The sequence below is a fragment of the Passer montanus genome, unplaced genomic scaffold (genome assembly GCF_014805655.1).
Source record: "Passer montanus isolate IOZ18808 unplaced genomic scaffold, ASM1480565v1 scaffold75, whole genome shotgun sequence".
NCBI classification, from domain to species: domain Eukaryota; kingdom Metazoa; phylum Chordata; class Aves; order Passeriformes; family Passeridae; genus Passer; species Passer montanus.
This window is the reverse complement of record NW_024372702.1, coordinates 38124-60927: the sequence shown is the minus strand read 5'-3', so window position 1 is coordinate 60927 and position 22804 is coordinate 38124. Positions and strand designations below refer to the sequence as shown.

Below are 22804 nucleotides of genomic sequence, written 5' to 3'. Positions count from 1 at the left end.
ATTGTATCAAAGAGATACTTCATAGTCATAGTTGCTGCAAATCACAACACAAGCCTTGCTATCTGGTTTTATTACACGTGGGCTTGGGATCAGGAAAAAAAGGCATACTGGATGTAAACACAAAATACCTGTTCACAAAGATCATGTTGTGACAGTAGACATAGCATTTTTTCCTCCTAATCTATGCTTTAACAGCCTCAATCCTGAGCAGAAGGTTTAAGTTTCATCACTTTATCCACATAAATGATGAGGGGTTTGTTTGTGTTTTGAGAACATCAGCACAAGGAGAAAGATGAAGAGCATCAAAAAGTATAAGACATGAGCTGTGAGAATCAAGTTTTCTTCAAAGATATGTGCATTACTCCACATCAGGCAGTTCCTTCCAATAACCCACCTGCTTCTTTGTTTGTTCTTCCTCCAGGTGTCATCCTGGGTGCAGTGTGTGGGGGTCTTCTTCGCCTAGCAACACCTATTGACCCTGACATCATCATGTTAATAGCCTTCCCAGGAGATATACTGATGCGGATGCTAAAAATGCTGATCCTCCCTTTAATTATCTCCAGTTTAATCACAGGTAAGATCCATTAGCCATAAATACTTTAAGATGCTTTCTACAAGTATCACCTGGTTTGCTTTTTGTGATGTAGGAAGAATAATGGTGTCAGCATTTTGCAGTTACAGTGAGTATTTTAGAGTAAATTTCTGGATAACTTCATTTGCTTTAGTATGTATATGCTCCAGTGAATTTATTTCTAAGCACATGCACACATGCTACCATCAAAAATTTCTTAATATGCTGTTTTATCTAATTTCTGGATTGGACTTTGCAAATAAAATGGCCTGGCACTAGTGAGCCTAGCCTTCTTGAAGGTGTGGTGTCAGCCAGACCGTGACCAGTTTGCAAAAGTCAAGGGCAAAAGATGGTAGAGATCTTCTATATTTTTCCATGCTTCCTCTGCAATTAGGTGGAGTTTTAAATGCTTCTCTTCAAATTATTAACAGTAGACACTGCACTCATAAGAACTAGAGGGAGAAACATCAGTACTGTGTCTTTTGGTGAGAATATCACGGGGATGAAAGTAGGCACCCAGAGGTAGTCATCAAATGTTGAAAATTATAAAGGATTTTATTTTATAATTATTTAATTGGCTACTGAGTGCCAATATATTTGCTTGTATCTTAAACACCTGCAGGACTGTCTGGATTAGATGCTAAAGCAAGTGGCCGCCTGGGGACAAGAGCCATGGTCTACTACATGTCCACCACTATTATTGCTGCTGTGCTGGGTGTGATTCTGGTTTTAGCCATCCATCCAGGGAATCCAAAACTCAAGAAACAGCTTGGGCAAGGGAAGAAGAATGATGAAGTATCTAGTCTGGATGCCTTCTTGGATTTGATCCGAAACTTGTTCCCTGAAAATCTGGTTCAAGCATGCTTTCAGCAGGTAAGTCCTTCTACACCTTGGTAATATTCTTTACATCTTGTCAGGGTTGTCTGTAGAATTAATGTCATTGTTTAGGTTAATCAGGGAAATGAGGATGCAAAGAGGAATACAGGTCTAAAGTCTTGAGCAGGTAAATGAAACAACATTATTTATAGCTGCCTTGGTTTATGTTGTAGTTATTATTTAAATTCATGGGGGTGTTTTTAATGAAGTTTATTTTAATTTTGTTATTAAGTAATCTTTAATTTCCTCTGTGCTTTTCATACAGTATCTATGGTCATTAATGCTGGCTTGGTCTTTCATTCAGGTTGAATTTTAACTTGGCTGTTAATTACAGAAATGATGGTTCTGCAATGCTCTGTTTGGAATATATGGATGATCATCATTCCAGCTCGTTGCCAAAAATGTACCCCAAAACCCAACCTCTCATAACCTCTCTTGCTGTGTTAGAGTCCAGATGAGGTGGGCATAGCAGATCCAAAGGGCTGATGCACCTACAGGTGGCTCCATCTCACCAGCTTTGGAGCATGCTGGGAAGGAAGGATGCTTGCACAATGTGCTGCTTGCCCTGTAGGGAGTTAATTTTGTCTGAAAGCTTTTCACCAGTGCTTAATCAAAACACCTTGACTTTAAGAGGTAAAATATGCTTAAGCACATTTCTTGTACATAAGCAGCTTTTCCCTCCAACTGAATTGTTTGAAAGTAATGCAGAGTTTTTTGTGGGTTGGGTTGGTTTTGGGTTTTTTTGATGTTACAAGATTTGTTGCCAAACCTGTTCTTAAGTGTTCCTGTGTGAAATGGCGTGATAGCTGGTGCTGTGGTTAGACCCAAAGAAAAAAGTAACAAGAAGGGGGGGGAAGGGAGAAGGGGCCATGGGAGAGTGGAAGAATGGAGTGTGGCCTAAACTGCCAAAAGGGTTTGGATTGCTTCACTTCTTACATGGACTTCCACATAAAAACATATAATCCTTGGGGATTTAGAGAGAGAACATTCTCAATATTTCTAAATCATCATGGGAATGTCAGTCATGTGGTCAAACTGTTGGTGGCTAAACATCACATGTAATGTGAAATGTATTTTTGCAAAATTGAGTGAGGGAAAGCAGGGTGCTTATGATTTTTTCTTGCTCTCCCACATTTGAACTGTGGAAGAGAGGAAAAGGCAGTTTCTTGTCAGTTGAAAGTGGTCAAATATCTTGACAAAGGGGCAAAAAAAGCAGAAAAAAGAAGAATTAAGCTACCTGTGTCAGGTTTTTTTAAATGTTAGTATTATTTTTTCAGTGCGTGTAATACCAATGTTCAGGTTATTTCACTAGTTATGGATCACTAATTTCACCAATTATTTTTAAATTTAGTTTAAAAAAAAAAAAAAAAGAAAAAAAGGAGCTTTTTGGCTCTTCAGTGTTTGATTTTAGCAGATTCCAGACTAATTTCTAGTGAAAACCTCTGTCACAATGCCACATTTCATTTGTAAAGTGTGACTAGAAGGAACTTTTGCTTCTGTTAGCCCTTAACTCCTCTGTAAGGAGTTAGGCTTTACTTTTCTCTCTCTTTAAGAGGAAAATAACCTGCTTCAATGGTGTAAGCATATATTTTCTTTCCTATATTCATACAGTTTCTCTCCATAGACACTCAGAGTTTCCAGGCAGCCTTAGGTGGAATAAATATTTTGCAGAAATCCTCCAAAGAGTGGTTCTGAAGGGTGCACAGCAATGGCACTGAACAGTGTAGGGGCAGGTTTTTGTGCCTTCCATTGCAACCAGGCAAAAGCCAATGTGCAGCTTTGGAACTGTTCATTTGCAAACTGGACTGTGGCTATCAAGAAATTTCAATCCCTCCTGAATTTTCATATAGTCCACAAGAAAGTTTAAATTTATAATGAAAATTGCTATTCCAGCAGAAAAACCATGGGACCGTCTGTGAATATGACTATGACATTTAAATAGTTTTTTTTTTAGTCTCAGATGTTGTCAGAATCTAAGCTTTATGTCAGATTCAGCATTTTTAGAGGCTGAGGCCTTGTGCAAAGGACTGCTGAGGACCTTTAACTTAAGTGACTATAGTGGAATTTATGAGTGTGAAGAGTCTAATACTTTAATTTCTATTACTCAGTTCTTACATTCTGAATACCTCACATAAAAAAGTACTCTGTTGACAAAATCCCTCAGATAAAATTTAACTCTGAAAAAAAGTAGACCTGCAAGAATGTTAGGTGGTTTCAGGACAACTGAAGAGTTTCTCATGCAAAGCTGTGTAGGTTTTCTATCTATATTCCCCTCTCCAGATTTAGGCAGCAGGTTTCAGAAGGAGAAATGTAAGGTATTTTAAAACCATGACGTTTAAACCATATGGATCAAATCTGGATCATCATCCATAGTACTACAATGTCCATGTCAACAAATGTGTTTTGAAAAGCTAATGCACAGTTTCTGTTATCTTGCTAAGTGTTTCTAGGAGCAAGGGGAGTAGGGAGCAGGTGGGAAAATGTGGCAAGGCAGTCATAGCTTCCAAACCATTTTGCCTGTCCCAGGACCATGAAGAGGCAGAAAAATGGTCAAGGTGTGAAGTGGGAGAAAAACATCCCTTCTAAATGCAGCAAATCACAGATATCTTTTTTTCCTAGCTGTAACCTCAAGCTCACTTCTCCTCCTACAACTTCTTCCCAGCTTTTCCTTTACCCTGACTTTCATGTGCCAGGAGGGGGTCCAAATGCATTCAGAAGCTGATGACTCCTTTTTTTTTTTTAGGTGGTCAGATTTGTATCTGGCAGCATTGGTAATTTTTCTGTTATCTACCCCCCATCATCTTTTAATTAGAGAGCTCAGGGGACTGTGTATATTCCATTTTGAGCTCTTGCAGTCAAGAGTTCAAAAGCTGTAAATGGTGGAAACGTTCTGAATTTTTGATTAATTAACGGGATGACTTGCGATGGACACACTATCCTGAATAACAAGCCTTACTGCAGAGCTGCTGCCATGACTGATCTTAGAGACACTTTACTTTTGGTGCTAAATAAATGGTATCAGCCTGTGACACAGAGTCTGGGAAGCACCCTTTGTGAACTGTCTGGCCAAAGGGACTATCTGTAAAATGCTTCCTTGCAGTGATAAAAAACATGCATTTGCTGTACTTTTCACACTAGAGTAATGAAGAAGACCCCCAGTATCTACTACATGGATGCATTCAGTCTGTTTCCATTCTCATCCTCCCTTTTTATTGCCTTCAGATTCAAACTGTCACCAAGAAAGTGCTGGTGCCACTACCTGTGGAGGAGCCGCCTAATGTCACTGATTCTGCTATTGCTATGGTGAATGAGACAGCACCACCTGAAGCCCAAATGGTCATAAAGAAGGGACTTGAATTTAAGGATGGCATGAATGTCCTGGGTAAGAAGATTTTCTGCCTGTCAAAAATGTCCATGATATGTATGTCACAGCTTTTTGCTGTGGCTAGGTAGTCAGTGTTGTCTGATCTGGTCTTCGGCGCATATTTAGTCACTCCAGATAATCATCAAATGTTATCACCTACTGGCTGTCTGTTGATCTCTGAGATATCACAGAAGTTAGCAAGTGAATTGTTCTGGATTGGCAGCCTTGTGGTTATGAATTGGAGGAGTACAGTGGCAAAGCATGTAGGAGCTACCCAAAATATCCTTTCATCCTAGAAGCAGCTGACCTAGGGTAATACTAGTGCATATTGGCAAAACAGTATGGGGGAGAGCTTCAAGAGCCAGTGCTTCACACACCCCCTGATGGATCCAAGTTGTTTCCAGTAGGTGTCTTCGATGTGCTGAACTAATTTGGCTTGAGGCAGAGCCTGAAGTGAGAGGTGGAGTGTGAACCACACCACCCAAGAAAAATCCCAGAAAGGCTTGACACATTTCTGAGTCACAACTCCCTCCTCCTTTCATCTTGGCTGCTGACCTTTACCAGCTGCAATTGCCATCATGCCATCTTGTCCAGACAAGCCAGCAAGTGGAGGTGGTAGGAAAACTTTGCCTATCTCCCACCCTTTCCTGAAGCAACTGTTCAGTCTGGGATGGGGACACACGAGAAACAAACAGCTTCCACACCACTTCTATTTTTTCTTCTGTGTCTAGAGTCCCTATTTTTTCATCTGAGAGAGGAGTGCTCCTCCTTCAACTCCTTCCTTTCTGTATGTGGGTGAAGTCACAAATTAGCTCTCAATTTGTAGCCTCACACCTACGCTTGAAGATGCTCTGTGACAGCACCAAGGCTGAGGCTGACACCTCTCTGTCTACAGGTGTCCAAAAAGTGGGGTACCTAATCCCCTGCTTTCTCTCACCACTTGGCCATAATCTTTGAAGGGCAAATGGCCTCTTACAGCTGTTGAACAGCTCTTGCTGGCACAGTGCTGTCTGCAGACCTTCCTGAGGTGTTGGTGAGTTGGTTGGCTGCTTTGCTTAGATACAGGGGAGATGATAGCATCTACAAGTTGGTCTCATTTTTCTGTGAAGCAGCCTGCTCTACAAGAGCCCTGTATCCTGCCTGCTTTCATGGCTGTCGTTCCACTCAGCATCTGTGGGCAGAGGAGCCACTTTCACAGCTGCAAGTTGGCATTTTGCACCAGGCATGAGACAGCAGCACGTTGCCAATGCTGTTTGCCCTCACCTGTTTTTTTCTCTCCTGGAATTCTGCTTATGCATTAAAATGAAACAGTTGTCCTGAGTGAGAGATGCATTACATTTAATGCTGGGCTTGTTTTGTGTAGGCTATTTCATGGATAAGAAAAGATCTAGAAGGCTGAATACAATTCCTACAGAAAAGAAATAGACAGTTTATCTCAGGAATTTGCTATGGTGTTTTGAGCAATGACTCTCAAATGTTCTTGAGCTTTTTGGGTTGATTTGTTGTGGGTTTGATTTTGAATGAAGAAATGAAAATGTTGTGGGACTTGCCATCCAGTTTGGATAATCTGTACGAGCCAGGCAAATTCCTGCAAATAGGAGCCAATCTGACTCCCATGACTAACGTAACAGCTCATTTGGAATTAATGAACAAAACTACCTATTAACATTTTCTAATGCAGATTCTGAATTCCAGGAAGTAACTTGGTCTTTGAAAAGCTTTTCATCATTTCTCTATGCTCTGCAGCACACAAACATATGCTTCACTTCCCTATTCAACTGACTCAACAAAGATAGCTTGGTTCTAAAGAATGACTTTGTATACAGGAAACTGGGTTAAAAAAAAAGAAGAAAAAAAAATCTGGTTGCTAAACCCAGTGTGAGGCTATGGGACAGCCTGTCTTTTCCCAGGGTATTGGCAGTTCATATTCCCTTATCTTCAATGTTTTTGTGTCCCAATAGGTTTTTTCCATAGGAATTTCCCAGATTGGTTTACACATTTGTTAAATACTGAACTCATATAATGACTGAAAATTTAGCCTCAAAGAATGGCTAAAGATTCAAACCATCTGTCAGTATCAGTTAATAATCCAGCTCTGGACTGAAAATTTCTGGATGTAAAAGGTTAGCATTGAAGAAACAGCTCCAAAGTAATCCATGACAGATGCATCTATTGTTTTTTCACACTGATAGTCCAATACTCCAGATAAATCTACATTTAAGAGCCAAATGTTGCCCATTTTGAATGCTACAATTTTTTATCAACTGATAGCCTTTTCAGTGAGGTTAAGCTGCTTATTGGGAGTTCTCTGGTTAAGTGCAATACCCACCTTCTCCTCCCACCTCTGCCTTCTTCATTTAACAGGAATACTCCTGCCCTACAAGAGTTCTAGGGCTACTTTGCCTTTCCCAGATTCCAGGACTTATTGGTCTGTTAAGGCACTTTTGTAAAGCCTGAGAAAATTCCTCTTGGTTTCTAGCAACTCTTTTAACAACAGAGTTACAGAATTACCTTTCCCATTTGTCAAGGCTCATGAGGTTTCTAGTAGCTGAATGGTGTTGAGAAGATTGTATGTATTTTTTGATGATCAGATCAATACATGAAAAAAAAACACAACAAAACTGTAATTGAGCTGTGAAATTGGAATTTAGTAAAATATCAAAGAATCAAAGATTTTTCTGGATTTGATTATGGTAGTTGAGCATGAGTACATGTTAAAAAAGTCCCAAGACATGTGTAATAACCTATAGTTTTTAGGATAGTTCTGATATAGCTCAGGGTAGTTCTGAAATCCTGAGCAATGTGCTCTAGGATAGTCCCACTTGAGCAGGGAGGTTGGATCAGATGACCCACTGTGGTCCCTTCCAAGTTTACCTGAACTGTGATCCTATGCTTCTGTGAAATCTGGATTTGCAGGTAGCATCAAGACATTGACTAAGTGCAAAAACTTCCTAAGAGCCTTCTTTTTTGTCTTGCAATTTTTCCCAACAGGTTTGATAGGATTCTTTATTGCTTTTGGCATTGCTATGGGGAAAATGGGAGAACAGGCCAAGATGATGGTGGATTTCTTCAACATCCTGAATGAAATTGTAATGAAGTTAGTAACCATGATCATGTGGTAAGTTTGTAGTTCTAACTCACAGAACAAAAAAGTGATTTTTAAAAAGCCCTTATAAAACCCTGATAGAGTGATGCCAGTTTGTTAGTAAACAGTGTAATTAAATAGTTGACTTTCTAAAGCCTTGAAAGCTATATTAGAACCACAGCAGCATTCTTTCCATTTGGTGAGGATTATTTAGGACCCAACTTGAAACATTTCTGAAGAGATTCTGTTCTTTCTGTGCTGAAATACAACACATGCATGTACCAGCGAAGGCCTTCAAATGCCACATTGACTATGGAAGTTCATTATAGAGAACACCTAAGCAAGCAAGAATGGCCCACACAAGACTATCCCAATCTTTCTGGGAGGTTAGCATAATCCCAGGATATTACCTAGGAGGTATAATTACAAATAAAACCTGTAGGCACACTTTATTCATGGTCTTCTTTAGTAAAAATACTTTAGCATCAAATAAAATTCCAGTAATTTTCAGTGATGTGTAATCCTTTTACTCACAGTTTCTGCAGAATATCTTACAACCTTGCTGCAGTGAGGTCACTGGAAGATATCTGCTCTGTTTTTGAAGTATACCTGCTTGTAATAAGGTCTGACTTGCCTTTAAGGAAGCAACTTTACCCAGTTAAGTCTGAGCCCTTGTTTACACTTACGAGAGAGGGCTCTCTCTGACTCTTGTTTTTATTTTTTTAAAATGTTTCTTCTGAGTGCTTCCCCAGAGCTATTTGTATGCCAAGCATGGCCATCTCACATAAAGCCAGTTTTCCAGAACATAAAAATGTATTGCTGTGCTTGGCATTGAACTAGTGCATTTCCTAGGTCATTGAGAGCAGAAATAGCCACTCCAACATAACACACATATCGTGGCTCATTGCTGCCTGGGATTCCCTGGTGTCCCTGGGAGTGATTCCTTGAGTTCCAAGGCTGCCCTCTTCTCTAGAGCTCTCTGGACACAGTGTGTGGGAAGGGGGGCAGAGTGCCTGAAGCACGAGCCATCAGCACCATCCGCGTTTCAGAGGGACACTGTTAGGGCAGAGTGATGCAGAGAGTAACAACAGTGAGGGAATGTGCAGAATAACAGAAAGAACTGGAAGCCGTGACCTTGTGTTCCTGGTACGCTTCTGCTTTTCTGTAGATGATCTTGCTGCATAAAACCAAAGCTGTTTTCATTCACTCTTGCTTAGCACCATTTGGTAGACCCAAGGCATAATACCCTGCCTACAATATAAACATTCTCTAGTAGTCAGTGTTGCAACAGCAGGAAATCTTTTAAGTTTCAAGAAATTCACTGTAAATATTTATTTTTATTGATGTGATTTTTATTTCTCTTCTCATGAAAGAAGGAAATTGATGTTGGGAATTCCTTTTGTTCATCTCTGTTTAGAATTTTTAAAGATTTGTTGAGGCCAGAAGCAAGGGGGTTTTAATGTGTGTTTATAAAGAAAAAAACACTTCCTTATGCAGAGTTACATACTGCTGGGTTTATGATTGCTCAGCACAGACATCTGCAACTCCCATGGCACCTAGAGACTCTCAGGAGCATGGCATTGCTGCACAGCCATAAAACAAAACAGACATCTGGCTCTGACAACACGTAACTCTCTGTAAGAACTGCGTTTTGTCAAGTTCATTGAAACGTGGCATTTTATGATAACTGCTATAACAGCTGGCCTTGCATTTCAAGTGATTGAAGGCTTCCAGGCCTTGGGCACATTGCTTGAGAAACCATGAGATATTCTAACAAAAACCAGGAAGCACTTTTACTCTGAAAATCGGTTTCCTTTGTATTGTTCTAATGATTGAGGAGACAAAACCCCTACCCTAAGTAACAAAAGTACGTAATTAATGAAGAACCCATGAATTAAAAAGCATTTGTCTGAATTATTGAAAGAACAGAGTGGAAACATTTTCAGCCTTCAAGATATAAACAGTTAGTTTCAACAAATTGTTTAACTGAAAAAAATAATGCAACCTCCTAAAACCAGATAAACAATGGGTTGTAAAAGTTACTTTTTAAGAACAAATCTGCACCATTCTTTATAATGATCCTAGCCTGTGTAACATTATGATAATTTTGTACAATGCTATTTTAGGATTGAGAACTATTCAGGAAAGGCATATTCCATTTGACAGGATGGAAAATGAAGTAGATGGGGAATTTGCTGGAGATGACCATTATGTTAAAAAAAGGTGTGAAAACTGTCCCTTGAATTTCCATCAGTTCTTGACATGCACCTCGCTGTTGAGCCTGAGAGCTCCCTGCTCCTCTCCAGTCTGTGTTTTGTTCAGTACTGCCACGACGAGTTCTGTCTATGCTTGCTTTCTTTCTCCAGGTATTCCCCGTTGGGTATTGCTTGCCTCATCTGTGGAAAAATCATTGCAATCAAGGACCTAGAAGTAGTTGCTAGACAACTTGGCATGTACATGGTCACTGTGATTGTGGGTCTTGTCATCCATGGAGGGATCTTCCTGCCTCTGCTCTACTTTGTGATAACAAGGAAAAGCCCATTTTCATTCCTTGCTGGGATTTTCCAGGCATGGATCACAGCACTAGGCACAGCTTCCAGGTACACCTTAGAAATACCAGTGTGCTTTATTGTTTAGCTGATTATTACCTGCTGTTTAGACATGGTTCATCTGCTGTTCTGACCTTCACTGCAAAATCCTTTTATGCCATTGAATGAAAACTATTTTTAATACAGCCATGTTTAAATAAATCAAAATACCACTTGACTTCAGGATTCTCTAGAGAGGCTGTATATCTGCAGAGACCTGCAGACATCTGGGAGACCTACGTTTTTGTTTCCTTTCTTCTTTTGTTTTCTTTTCTGCCATTTGCCTAATCACTTGTGCAAATTGTGTTAATTCTGTGCTTGTTTCCTCAACTAGGAAAAGTGATAATTCTATTTATTTTGAGAGCATGTTAATACCAGTCTCACTGCATTCAAGAAAGAAAAAACAAACATTTCTAGGTTTCACAAAAGAAAGGAAAAAACCCCTCTCCGTTTGTATTTTAATAAATTTTGGCAAAATAATTGGACTTCAGTGAAAAGATGAGCATTTTAGACTTGTCAATGCACAGAATAGACTCAGAAAAGTCTGTAAGTACCACAGCTCTCAGTAATAAATTTTTAAAAATCAAAAATTGCTGTCTTGCATTGGGGCAGTCAGTAGATCTTGACTTGAAAATGTTTTTCAGTTAAATACCATATTTAGAAGTGTTTGCCTTCAATCAATGTTTTGTTTCTGAAGAAAATGTAATCTTCCATTTTAATTAAAAAGGTGAAAACAAAAAACCCTAGTTCAAAAAGGACCACCAGAAAACTGAGCATTCTTGATTTGAAGAATGCCTTGAAAGAACTGTAATTCAGCTGTCCCTCAACCGAAACCATTCTGCTGAACAGCTTCTCTCTTGATGAACAAGAGTCTCTGGGGGACCTCACTGATGTGCACAAACATCTGATGGGACATGCCAAGAAGATGAAGCGATGCCCCTTTTCAGTGGTGCCCAGTGACTGGAAGAGAGGGATGGGCACAAAGTGAAGCACGGGAAGTACCATCTGAACACAAGGAAACTCTTTGCTGTGATTTACTGCGACAGTGCATGAATGCTGGCACAGGCTGCCCAGAGGAGTTGTGGAGTCTCGATCCCTGGAGATTCACTGAACCTGTCTGGGCACAGTCCTGGGAAATGTGGGAAACCTGCCCTAGCTGCCCATGCCTTGAGCAAGGTGGTCGAGATGGGTGACCTCCAGAAATACACTCCAACCTCAGTAATTCTCTGCTCTGTGATAAACAGTGTTGGATTATAGGAGGTCTGGTCTGGCCAAGAGTTTTCATAAATTACAATTTACCTGAGGCTTTTGTTCGTTTAAGTGTTTGAGTTTCCACTTCAGCAGTATTTTTGGATGGAGGCGGTATTTTTTGAGCAAGTGAATGTAATTACATGAAATATTCCCACAAAAGCAAGGCACTGTGTATCTTTGCAAAGAGCTGTTCTCTTCCACCCATCTTTTGCATCTTTTCCTATCCTCCTACTGTGTTTCACATCCTTTCTTCCTGTCCTCCATTGTCTGGAAACAACTTGGATTGTATTTTTTTGCCTGGCTTTTTCAGTCCTTAACGCCGTACCAAATTCTCCATTTAGAGTGAATTCACAATCAAAGAAATCTAAAATTTGTCCTTACACTCAGAGGTCTGTGTATCACACTCAGAGGTCTGTATATCAGTGTTACAGTCTGGTTCTTAAAATTATTAGAAAAGCCTCTGCCTGCATGAAGGTGCAAACGAGACTATATGCCAAAGTCAATAGTATGGATTTTGTTTAATAGTAAATATGAGAGAGAGAGAGAAGAAGGGAAGGAAGAGAGAGAAATAGAAACAGAGTGACAGATGAAAGAAAATATCTCCACTCTCTGAATCCCACCAGCATCCTGTTGATGTTGTCCATCAGGTCTTCTTGGTGGTGAGGGTCCCCCAACAAACATAGAATCCAGTGGATACGTTCAGGCCAGGGGGGAATGCCCAGGTACTTCCCCCAGGGAGGGAGGCACTTTGACAGTCTCTTGCAGCAGATTCTGCGTCTGTTGCATCACGTGCAATGCCGTGGTGTAAGGCCTCAGCAATGAATCTGAAAAATTCATCCAGAAACTCTCAAGCTCTCATCCTACATCAAGCCACACTCGTGTCTTGGCCTCAGTCCCACTTCCAGCAAAATGCAGACCTAATTCAAAAATTGTCCAAAAAAGACTTAAATCACAGGAGAAAGTGGAATTATAAAATGTAAACAATGTTATTAAAGTTTCTGATTTTGCTCCCTTATGTGTGTGTGTTATATTGATTTTAATTATGACTTTTTTATGTTTTTTGCTTTCTCCCCTAGTGCTGGAACATTACCCGTCACATTCCGGTGTCTTGAAGAAAATCTCGGCATTGATAAGCGTGTGACAAGGTTTGTTCTTCCTGTTGGAGCAACTATTAACATGGATGGAACTGCCCTTTATGAAGCCGTGGCTGCCATCTTCATAGCACAGATGAATGGAATTGACCTGGATGGAGGCCAGATAGTTACTGTGAGGTCAGTTCAAAAGAGTCCTTTGTTTCTATAGACTGTAAAATGTGAATGCTTTGGGCTGGATGTCTTCTCGGTAGCTGAGTCGTCACAGTTGGATTCAGTATGAGATCCATGGATTTCTAATAATTATATACAAATGAATGTTTCATATATGGGTCCTGTTTCTCTGGTGGTGTGTTTTCTATCACGTGCAGCCGTAGTGCACGCTGGTGGTGTTTTACACTTCTGCAGCTGATAATTGTCATGCTTTAACCCCGAGCAGACACCAAATCCCACACAGTCACTCGCTCACTCCCTCACCAGCAGGACTGGGGACAGAATCACAAGGGTAAAAGAAAACTCATGGGTTGAGATAGCAGTAGTTCAATGGGGAAAGCAGAAGCAGTGCCCACAAGCAAAGAAAACCAAGGAGTAAATCCACTACCTCCCAGAGGTGAGCAGGTGCTCAGCCACCTCCAGGAGAGCAGGGCCCCGCCACAGGTGACAGTCACTCGGGAAGACAAAGAACATCACTCCAAACTCCCCATTTCTCCTTCTTCCTCCCCCTTTTGCACTGATGATTCCACACACGTGTGGTGTGGAATATCCCTTTGGTCAGTTGGGGTCACCTGTCCCAGCTGTGTCTCCTCCTTCACCAGCCCCAGCTCCTTCACCACTGTGGCTGTACCAGAAGCCAAAAAGGCTTTGGCTCTGTGTGAGCCCTGCTCAGCAATAACAAAAACATCTCTGTATTATCAACCCTGTGTTCAGCACAAATCCAAAACACAGCCCCATACCAGCCACTGTGAAGGAAATTAACTCTGCTCCAGCCAAAACCAGCACACCAAACAATGTCAATTGTAATATAAGGCATTCTCTGTCCAATGAAATTATTTTTTATTTTAGTTTTGGGGTATGCTACAACTTGTGTACAGGCCATTCACTTCCTAGACTATATCTGTTTATGTACACTAGAAGAAAAAATTATACCTAAAAATCTTTCTATGTCTTTATATTTGCTTGTATTTTTTCTGTGACTTTGGTGAACAGGAAAAAAATAATGAACTGAGAAGAGCCCATCCTGAGGGTGAGATTGTCTGTGGCATGGTCTGGATACTCCCAGACCTTTTATCTAACCCAGCAAATATTAACTGTAGTCTTTTCATATCAAATAGTCTTATCCAGAAGAAAGCTGAGTATCTGTAAGAATAAAAGAAAGTGCCCGTTAAAACAAGATGAGAGTGATTGAAGACTGTTTACTGTAAGGGAGTTTTAACTTGATGAAGACAGCAGGTCTAACATTTTGAATAGTTAAAATGGAAACCACAAGTGAAGGCTGCCAAGTTTGTCTTCTTCCTGTCGTTTTCACCCACACAGTTTTCTTTTATTAAACCTTTTTAACACTAAAGAAACTCCTTCAAAGGGATGTCTAATTCTATGTTTCTTGCCCAGCTATACTAGTTCCACACTTTCCATTTGTTTACTTCCTGCCCTGGCTCCTGAAATAGTAAAGCCAAGTTTGTAAAAGGTTTTCAGAGCTGCTTCTAATGAAGGCAGATGCTAGACCTGCATGATCCATATTTGTTCCTAAAACTAGAAACAGTCATTTCAGAGATGCCACATATTAAACTAAATTGAGACAAGAGAAATTCAAATCAGGAATCTGCTGTTGTCCAGGCGATTTGGTAGGCTTGAGCCTGAGTTACTCATCTTCTCTTCCTCTGAGGGACCGAGCAATTGGCTCTTCCTGATCTCACCATTTCAAGGCTGGTATATCCAGCTTTGCAACTGACATTTACAAAGCAGGGAGCAACTTTGGTTGGTTTGTAAAACCACTGCTTTTCCTCTTCATGCATTTCTGCTACAGCAATATGACAAGAACTATCTCTTGAGATTGCAATACAAATGAAGGAAAGATTATTAGGTTTTGCCTGGAATATGCACTTTGTGATACTGACAATATTCAAATGACCCAGACATAACCTCATAAAGACTTAATTAGCCTTTGACCAGCCTTAGTTGCTTCATACTGGTCATTTCATTCCTCTGATTTTCTGTGTTCTTTGGGAAAGGGTGGTCTTGGTAGCTAAGACCCGGTTCTGTTTAGTTCTGAACATTTCTAGCTGAATTCCCTTCCAGGTTTGTAAGCACTGCTGCAGGAAGGCAGGCAGGAGCATTTCCTCACAGAGCTTGCAAGGAATCCCTTACCAGTTTAGGCTGGAAGTGCCTGAGGATCTGGCATCACATGCAGAGCCTGACAGCAGAGCAGAGCATCCTGCCTGCACATCTGCTGGAGCTATTTGGGTGTTTAGTGAGCCAGGATGCACTCTAACCCAGACACCTGACAAACACACTGCAGCCTAGGTCAGACCCAGCCAGACAGCATCTGGCAGCTCTAAATCAGGCTAACATCCTCACAGATGAGTTCTGGGGCTAATGGGCAAGTGTTTCCTGTAGAGTCTGTTCTCCCTTACTTCTGTATTGGAAGCACTTTTGTCGTTGTCAAGACGAACCAACTGAAGAACACATTGTAATTAAGAAGGCTTCTGTGTATTTGTTTTAGAGCATGCTGTCTTTTTATACTCTTTCACAAAGTTTATACTTATTCATTGGTCAGAGTAAATCCACATAATATTCATTGGAGCAAGGCGACCTGCCCCTCGTTTATCTCTCTCTCTCTCCTTCGTTTCCAGCTGACACCTTGGTAAAGCTCCTTTCAGGAGCAAAGGCAACCCTTACCAGCTCCTTCTCTCTCACTAACCCTTTCTGACTCACAGACCAGCCATGACCCCCTCCCACACACTTTCACATTTGTTGGGTACGAGTGACAGGGTGAGCCCCGGTCCCTCCAGGAAGCCCAAAGGAAGTGGCACCTGCTGTGGCACAGCTCATGCTGGGCTCCACCCACAGCCCCATTTCCCAGCATGTGTTCCTGGGCAGCACAGTTGTGGAACTTTGCTCTGCTCTGACTGGCTGCCAGATGAAGTCCCCCCAGAGACAGAGTGTCCCTCCACTTTCTGTCTCCCTAACACCTGGCATGTGTTAGGGCTCTCAGCATGTGTACAGCCCCTTTAGCAGTTTTTCACCTCATGTATAGCATAAACAAGGCATAAACATAAATCAAATTGGTCCCTCTCACCTGCTTTCCTTTTTATTTACCCTCCTCCTCTCCCTCTCCTCTTTCCTGTTTTTCTCCCCTTGACTTGCTCTATGACAAATTTGTTTTCCATTCTTTATAAGACTGCCCAATGATGTTGATATTTGTTATGGTCCATGTTGTATTTTTACAAACATTTGGAGCTCAGACGTTCACTGCACTAATCTTCATCAAAATATATGAGGCAAAAACAAACACAGGTTTGGATTTATGAAACAATCAGATCAGTTTTGTTTTTTCATCTAGGCTGGTTTGTATCTAGGCTTGGTAGAGAACTGGCTTGTGTTTTGGGAGTTTTGGATACCAGACTCCTATTCTTCTGTATTTAATAATAACTGTTTTCTCTTAGCTTTTAACTCACAATTCAGTCTTAAGGTAGTATAAATAAACAGAAATTAATCAACATGAAAATTCAACCTGTAGTCACCAAATTTTGGCATGTTGGGATGGTCAAAACTCAGGATTCAAAACCTTGGATGAGTTTGTCGAGTTTAGAAAACACCACAACACAGATTTGAATGTCATAACTAGCTTATAGACAACCCTCTTCTAACTCTCAGAACAAACCCCATAGGTCTGGCCTCCCCTAATAAATAGTTTTAGAGAAACACAAGAGTGAAAAATATGACATGAGCTTACCTTGATTTATCATATACTTGTGTTTTATGGGATGAACACATTAAAAATATGACCTTCCTAATGATCACAGAGTATGCAAGTAAAGTGTGGGTTCTTCTCCTGCTACTCTCATTTCATTTTTGGTTTTGCAGTTTGACTGCCACCCTTGCAAGTGTTGGAGCTGCCAGCATTCCCAGCGCAGGACTTGTCACTATGCTGCTGATCCTGACTGCAGTGGGTCTCCCTACCCAGGACATCAGTTTGCTTGTTGCTGTTGACTGGCTTTTGTAAGTTGTGCTGATCCTGCTGCTCGGTGCAGAAAAGGCAGTGAAGTAATGTTTGTCCACAGTGCTTTACACTGGTCTTAAAGAACTGTAAGTCTCTCCTGTACAGATAAACCAAAGGAGGAAATGGACTATTCAGTGAAGTAGGAGACACTGAAAGCAGCTTCTCTGCTGTTACAAGCTGTTACAGAGCTACTGAAGTCAGTTTCTGTGAGCCAAGGGTCTTCTTGGCACACTTGTGAGCTCACACTTCTATATCACCTTCTCCCTAATGATGCCTTTCCATCACTCAAGAGCAGTTTTCTAATCTTTGCTTTTGTATTTCCATTTGTTATAGTTCTGCTCTAAAATGAAGGATGAATGCTGAAATGCAAGTTCTATCAGGATATTGCCAGCAGGTTATAGAGTGATGTAGGCATTTGCAGAATCAAATGTTTTATACTTGTAGGGGGGAAAAGTTGGTTTCTTTTTGTATATAAGAAAGTAAAATACCTTTAAAAAGAGCATGTTCCAGGGCAGGACAAAGACCAACAACAAATAAGAATAAAAACTGAAATAAAGAAGGTAATTCCCTAGTTTCATTTTACTGACAGATCATTCAGATTAGAAAGAATAGTTTTCATTTCCAAGAACTTGTGATCAAAGTCCTCCAGTACCATTACAGGTCCTCCAGTGAGATACAGCTAACCCACATATTGTTTTCTGAGGCTATTGGTCTTCAACACTTGAATCCAGAAGCTGTAAGTACAAACGGAGCGTGTGCCAGGCCACATCCTTTCTCTTGCTGTCATTTGACAGCTGGGATATCCTTCTGTCATCTGGGCAGAGCTGAGTGAGACTCAGTAGCCTTTAAGTTGTACTGGCCTCTGGAGACACTTTTGTATTGTCCTGTACTGCTGACCTTTTATATATTCTGGTTTATTCTGGTTTATTCTGGCCAACAGCCAGGTCTCCCATAACATCCTTTAAAATAGTAAAGACATTTGTTTTTGTTGTTCCAGCTGTGTTGCCCAGAAAGGGAGACATAAATGTAACTGTACTATTTATGTGTTTTCTCCTACACTAGCAGCCTCAGCTGCCTGCTTCTGGTAACTTTCAGTTCCAGATAGACAACTAAAATTAGGCAAGAAATAGCAGAGTTGAGAATGTACCTGTGCAGATAAAATAGAAGATTAATTTTCTGTCATTATCTCTTCGCTTATTGAGAAGAATTCAAGAACTAAATCAACCCTCTGACATGTATTTTGGATCTGCTGGCATGGTCTATCTGTTACTAAGAATTTTGAAGGATAACATGCAGCTCTGATTTCTGCTTCAGGGAAGAAAGAAAAAGGAATTTACAACTTGAGGAGGGAAAGGGAAAACTTGACTTAGATTGTTTATATATAACTGAATCTCATGATATCATGATGGAGAATGGTGAAATGAGAAGGAGCAGCAGGCATAGGGAAGGATTTGATGTTCAGTGGGTTTATTATATTTATGATGTCATAGTTGAACACAGGAAAGTGGTATGGGAATCTGCAGCTGGAAGAAGGCGAGAAAAAATATAAAAATGTATTTTAAATATCTGTTTTTCTTCACTCTCCAAATAAGGCAAATAGGTAGGTTTCTGCAGCTGGTAGGAGGATGTGCAAAAAGGGCCTGTGGTTTGCTTGGTTTTTTTTAGGGAAATGTATTTTTGAAATATTCCTGTGGACTGAGAAGCTCTGCCTATGCTGGCAAGCCTCAGAGCTGTACGTTTATCAGCAGTTCTGACCCACTAGTGGGTGTTGCATTTCAGCAGCATTGTCCCCACTGGCTAATCCAACCTTGCTTAAGAAATAAAAACTTCTGTACCGTGCAGCTGTAGCCATGATGAATGTAGTAATAGGAAGGATAGAAATTCTGAAAGAAATGTCTTTCCAAAATGTATTTAGAAAGCAAGAGAACTTTCAGCCTGAATGGTTGGGTTTGGATTCTCATGGCCTACTGATCAGTAGTGCCGGTGCAGGGTGATTCAGAACTGAGAGGTAAAGGAGATAAAAGAAGAGGTGGAAAGCTCTGTGTCATGCCACTGGTGCTGCAAAGTCAAGGTGCTGCTTGTTGGTGGAAGTGCTGTACTATCTATGTTCAACAACTAATAGCTTCATTTTCCATCTTCCAGTGGGTTTGTTGTGGTAGACATAATTATCTAATGAACTATGAAAAATGATGCTGCTGACATTGTTATATTAAGAAAAGGCACACAGGCCAACTTCTGAGCAAGCTTTTGCACACACAAACCAGACCTAAAGAATATCTGAAATGAAATGTCTTAAAAACACATTTTCTTTACCTACAAATATTAAATAAATTACAGCAGTATTTCTAACAGAATGTAGAAGAGAAAGTTAATAAAATACTTAAGACCCAATTCCAGCCTCTTTTCTGGAACCCATGAGTAAATGCAACCAGCCATATACAAATACTTAGAACATCCTTTCAATAACATTTCAATTTCAGATTGAAAAGTGTTTTTTTTTTAAAAATATTCTACTCTATAAGCTTTTCCTTTTTGTTTTCCTTTTAAGTTTTTTCTTTTTTTTTTTTTTTTTTTTTTTTTTTTTTTTTTTTTTTTTTTTTTAATAAAAGCAAGTATCAGAACGTCAGCTGATTTTACAGTACTATCACCATCTGAAATAGTGGTTTTACCAAAACCAGTTTTGCATGATTTGGTCATTGTGTAACATAAAGATCACTTCATTTGAAATCCTTAAACTTGGCAGTCTCTCCTTCAAACTGGAGCTGAAAGGTTTTCCATATTGATTTTTTTCTCAAGCCTCTCCAGTATCTGTTGGGTTGTTCAATTTTTCTACATCACATAGGTGCATACCCAGTGTAAGCTCTTTCAGCCAGTCAAGTTTCCCAGGATTTCACAATTCTTACAGTCTCTCTTACAGTTAAAAACCAAGCAGAACACAGCAGTGGCATTTAATAGGACAGCAATTATATGCCAACAGATGGAATAAAATGAGCTTATTTTGCTTGAGCCACTAACTGGGTACTCTCCAGATGTGAGCTGACAAGCTTAGCAAATATCAGTGGTATCAGATTAGTGGTATTTTGCAGCAAAGAGAGAGGAATTAGGGAAAATGAGCTTGGGCAGCTGATCCAGTGCTTAAACCTTCATTCAGTAACTCAGAAAAAGATTCCTACAGTTCTGACTCTGGGTCTGAATATTCTGAATTTAGATCTAAGCCCAGGCTTGTAATGAATGCAATGGATGTAATGAACAGGGTCTAGACTGCAACTTTCCTATATTTGTTTTGTTTACATCATCCCACTTGCCTGGAATTAATTGGTTGATTTGTTTTAACAAAAGAGGAAGTACAATTGTCTTTGTTCTTCATAAGGTGTTCTTTGCCCCAAAAGAGGTCAGTGGCACTTTGCTGTTGATTCCTGACAGCTGAGACTTTGCTGTTTCTGTTGGAAGAAGCTTCCTTGTCTCCTTTGGATTGCACAGTATAACTCATTGTACATCAGTGTGCAGTTTGTATTGCTTTATCTCTCAGCTAGCAGTACGTATGCATGGGCTGGAGAATCTCCTCAAATGACCCTTTCAGAATTTGAATTCTGCCTCAGTTATATTTATGTATTCTCTCCACCTTGGGTTTTTGGCATGCTATACTATCCCTTTGTCATCTGGCATCAGTAAGTCCTTTCAAAATTTAATACCACCCATGCAAAAACATTAAGCAGGTGTTGTTTTTGTAGAGTTGTATTACCAGGTTCAGTGTATTTAATGTTCTTAATTAAAAATCACACCAGAAAGTCTTATTTTCCTATTCTACCACTCTGACCAGGATTAAAATAGTCTTCACAGGCATTGGATGAGAACTGTATAAAGCATTTAATTTGTCTGAAGCAAAACTGGAAGGACGTTTTCCTCCTATAAGATGCTGGTTTGTTTCTCGAGGGAATTACTGTAGAGGTTTTCCCCTTCTAGGTATTCTTTTGAAGCCAAGAAAAAAGAAAATTAACTGCTTCAGCAAAGATATTACACCACAAAGTCTGTAAATATGTAAGCATGATAATGTTGAGAGGGAGAGGAGAAACTTGAATGGGACTATAATTCCACAGCTGAGAAAGGAAGATTTACTGATGTGTAGAGCAAAGATGTTAAAATGTGCTCCAAATTTGATATGATCATGAATAAGCATGAATAATGAATGTTTACCAGTTGAGACATTATATATTTAGATGTTTTCTTCTCGCTGTTCTACAGAAAAAGGAGATGTCACACAAATCTAGTACTAGAAATACTAGAAAGGTTGTTTTGAAATTCATAACTGTCTTGGGAAATGAGGTCTTACATACTAGCTTTTGTCACTTGGCAAATGTCCACACTGTTCAACCTGGCCATTTTGTGTAAATGAACCTTCCTGAATATACTTCTGAGAATTAATGAGTGTAATCACTTCTCTGACCTATTTGGCAGAGCTAGACTCGGTTGCTTTCAGTCAGTTTAATTTGCAACCCTTGGTCAGAAGGATTTTAGGAGTTTTATGTTTAGTGCAAATATGAAGAGGCAAATGAGATTATAATTTTTTTTTTCCTGCAGCAGGAAAGATAGCAGGACCCAGCTCCCATTTTTGCAGAATTTTGGTCGGGTTTGGGGCAAAATTCTGAAGTCAGGGAAAACCCACACCTGTGACTTCACTGTTGTCAGAGCAACGCTAAAGACAAGGAGAAAGGCGGCATGTCTGTTTGATGGCATCCTGTCCAGAAAGTGCCAACAAACATATTTCTTTGTAATGAAGCATGTTAGCCTCTGTTGGCACCCTCCTACAACAAGGGGCATTCATTAGTGAAATGCTGTCATAGGCTCATAATTTTGTAGGCCATGACCTATATTTGGGTTGCTCATATGCCAAGCTCTGGCGCACGCAGTGTGAGTGGGCATGCTGCCACACCAACAGATGGCCATCTGTAAAGATGGTGCCAGGAGAGGAGCTTCAATAGCCTCAGCATTATGGAGATATTTCAGGCATTTTTGTTCCCCATAATTTACTCACTAACAGTAAACGGACAGGCCTTTTGTTAATTCAAACTAGAAATGAGAACAGCTCATCAGAACCAAAATCCTTTTCGTTGGCTGCATTAAGTTCAGTGCTGTGATAAATTCAGATTAAATAAAGGGCAGGGGTGTAAGCCCAGCACCCTGACATTGAAATCTCCAGAACCAGGGGTGAGGGATCTCAGTAAAGCACAGCTCTGCAATTTGGCTGTGATCTAGCATACATTCTTTGCCAAACTCCATGAGAATAAGCAGCTGGGACATGGGAGTTTGAACATCCTCCCTGTCAAACAAGTCCCTTGGGAAAGCAAATTTCTCCCATTTCCCTTGAAAGCTTCCATCTCTCTGTTAAAAACATACCTTAAGCTTCCTGAAACAAATGCAGTAACTGTACCATAAACAGGGCTGCCATGCCCTACTTTTTCTTCCTCTCATGCCATTCAGCCTCTGCCTTTTCCTTCTTTTGTAGGGACCGGATGAGAACATCAGTCAATGTAGTGGGGGATTCTTTTGGTGCTGGCATTGTCTACCACCTTTCCAAGGCAGAACTTGACACCATTGATTCCCATCATAAAGGGCATGAAGACATTGAAATGACCAAGACTCAGTCAATCTATGACGACATGAAAAATCATAGGGAAAACAACTCAAACCAATGTGTTTTTGCAGCTCACAACTCAGTCATGGTAGATGAGTGCAAGGTACCTTTCACATTTATGGATATT

The 22804-nt window shown here is 40.3% G+C and overlaps 1 protein-coding gene across 5 annotated transcripts in view; it reads left to right on the top strand.

Annotated features, from left to right (window-relative positions):
• The window catches only part of SLC1A2 (solute carrier family 1 member 2), an 88987-nt gene that overhangs the window by 53657 nt on the left and 12526 nt on the right, over positions 1 to 22804 (top strand). For all 5 annotated transcript variants that reach the window (XM_039730957.1, XM_039730959.1, XM_039730961.1 and 2 more), the window contains exons 3-10: positions 422 to 574; positions 1194 to 1444; positions 4670 to 4829; positions 7803 to 7929; positions 10263 to 10496; positions 12812 to 13006; positions 16910 to 17044; positions 22549 to 22780. In XM_039730957.1, coding sequence (XP_039586891.1) covers positions 422 to 574; positions 1194 to 1444; positions 4670 to 4829; positions 7803 to 7929; positions 10263 to 10496; positions 12812 to 13006; positions 16910 to 17044; positions 22549 to 22780 — 1487 coding nt within the window. The remainder of the gene's footprint in view (positions 1 to 421; positions 575 to 1193; positions 1445 to 4669; positions 4830 to 7802; positions 7930 to 10262; positions 10497 to 12811; positions 13007 to 16909; positions 17045 to 22548; positions 22781 to 22804) is intronic.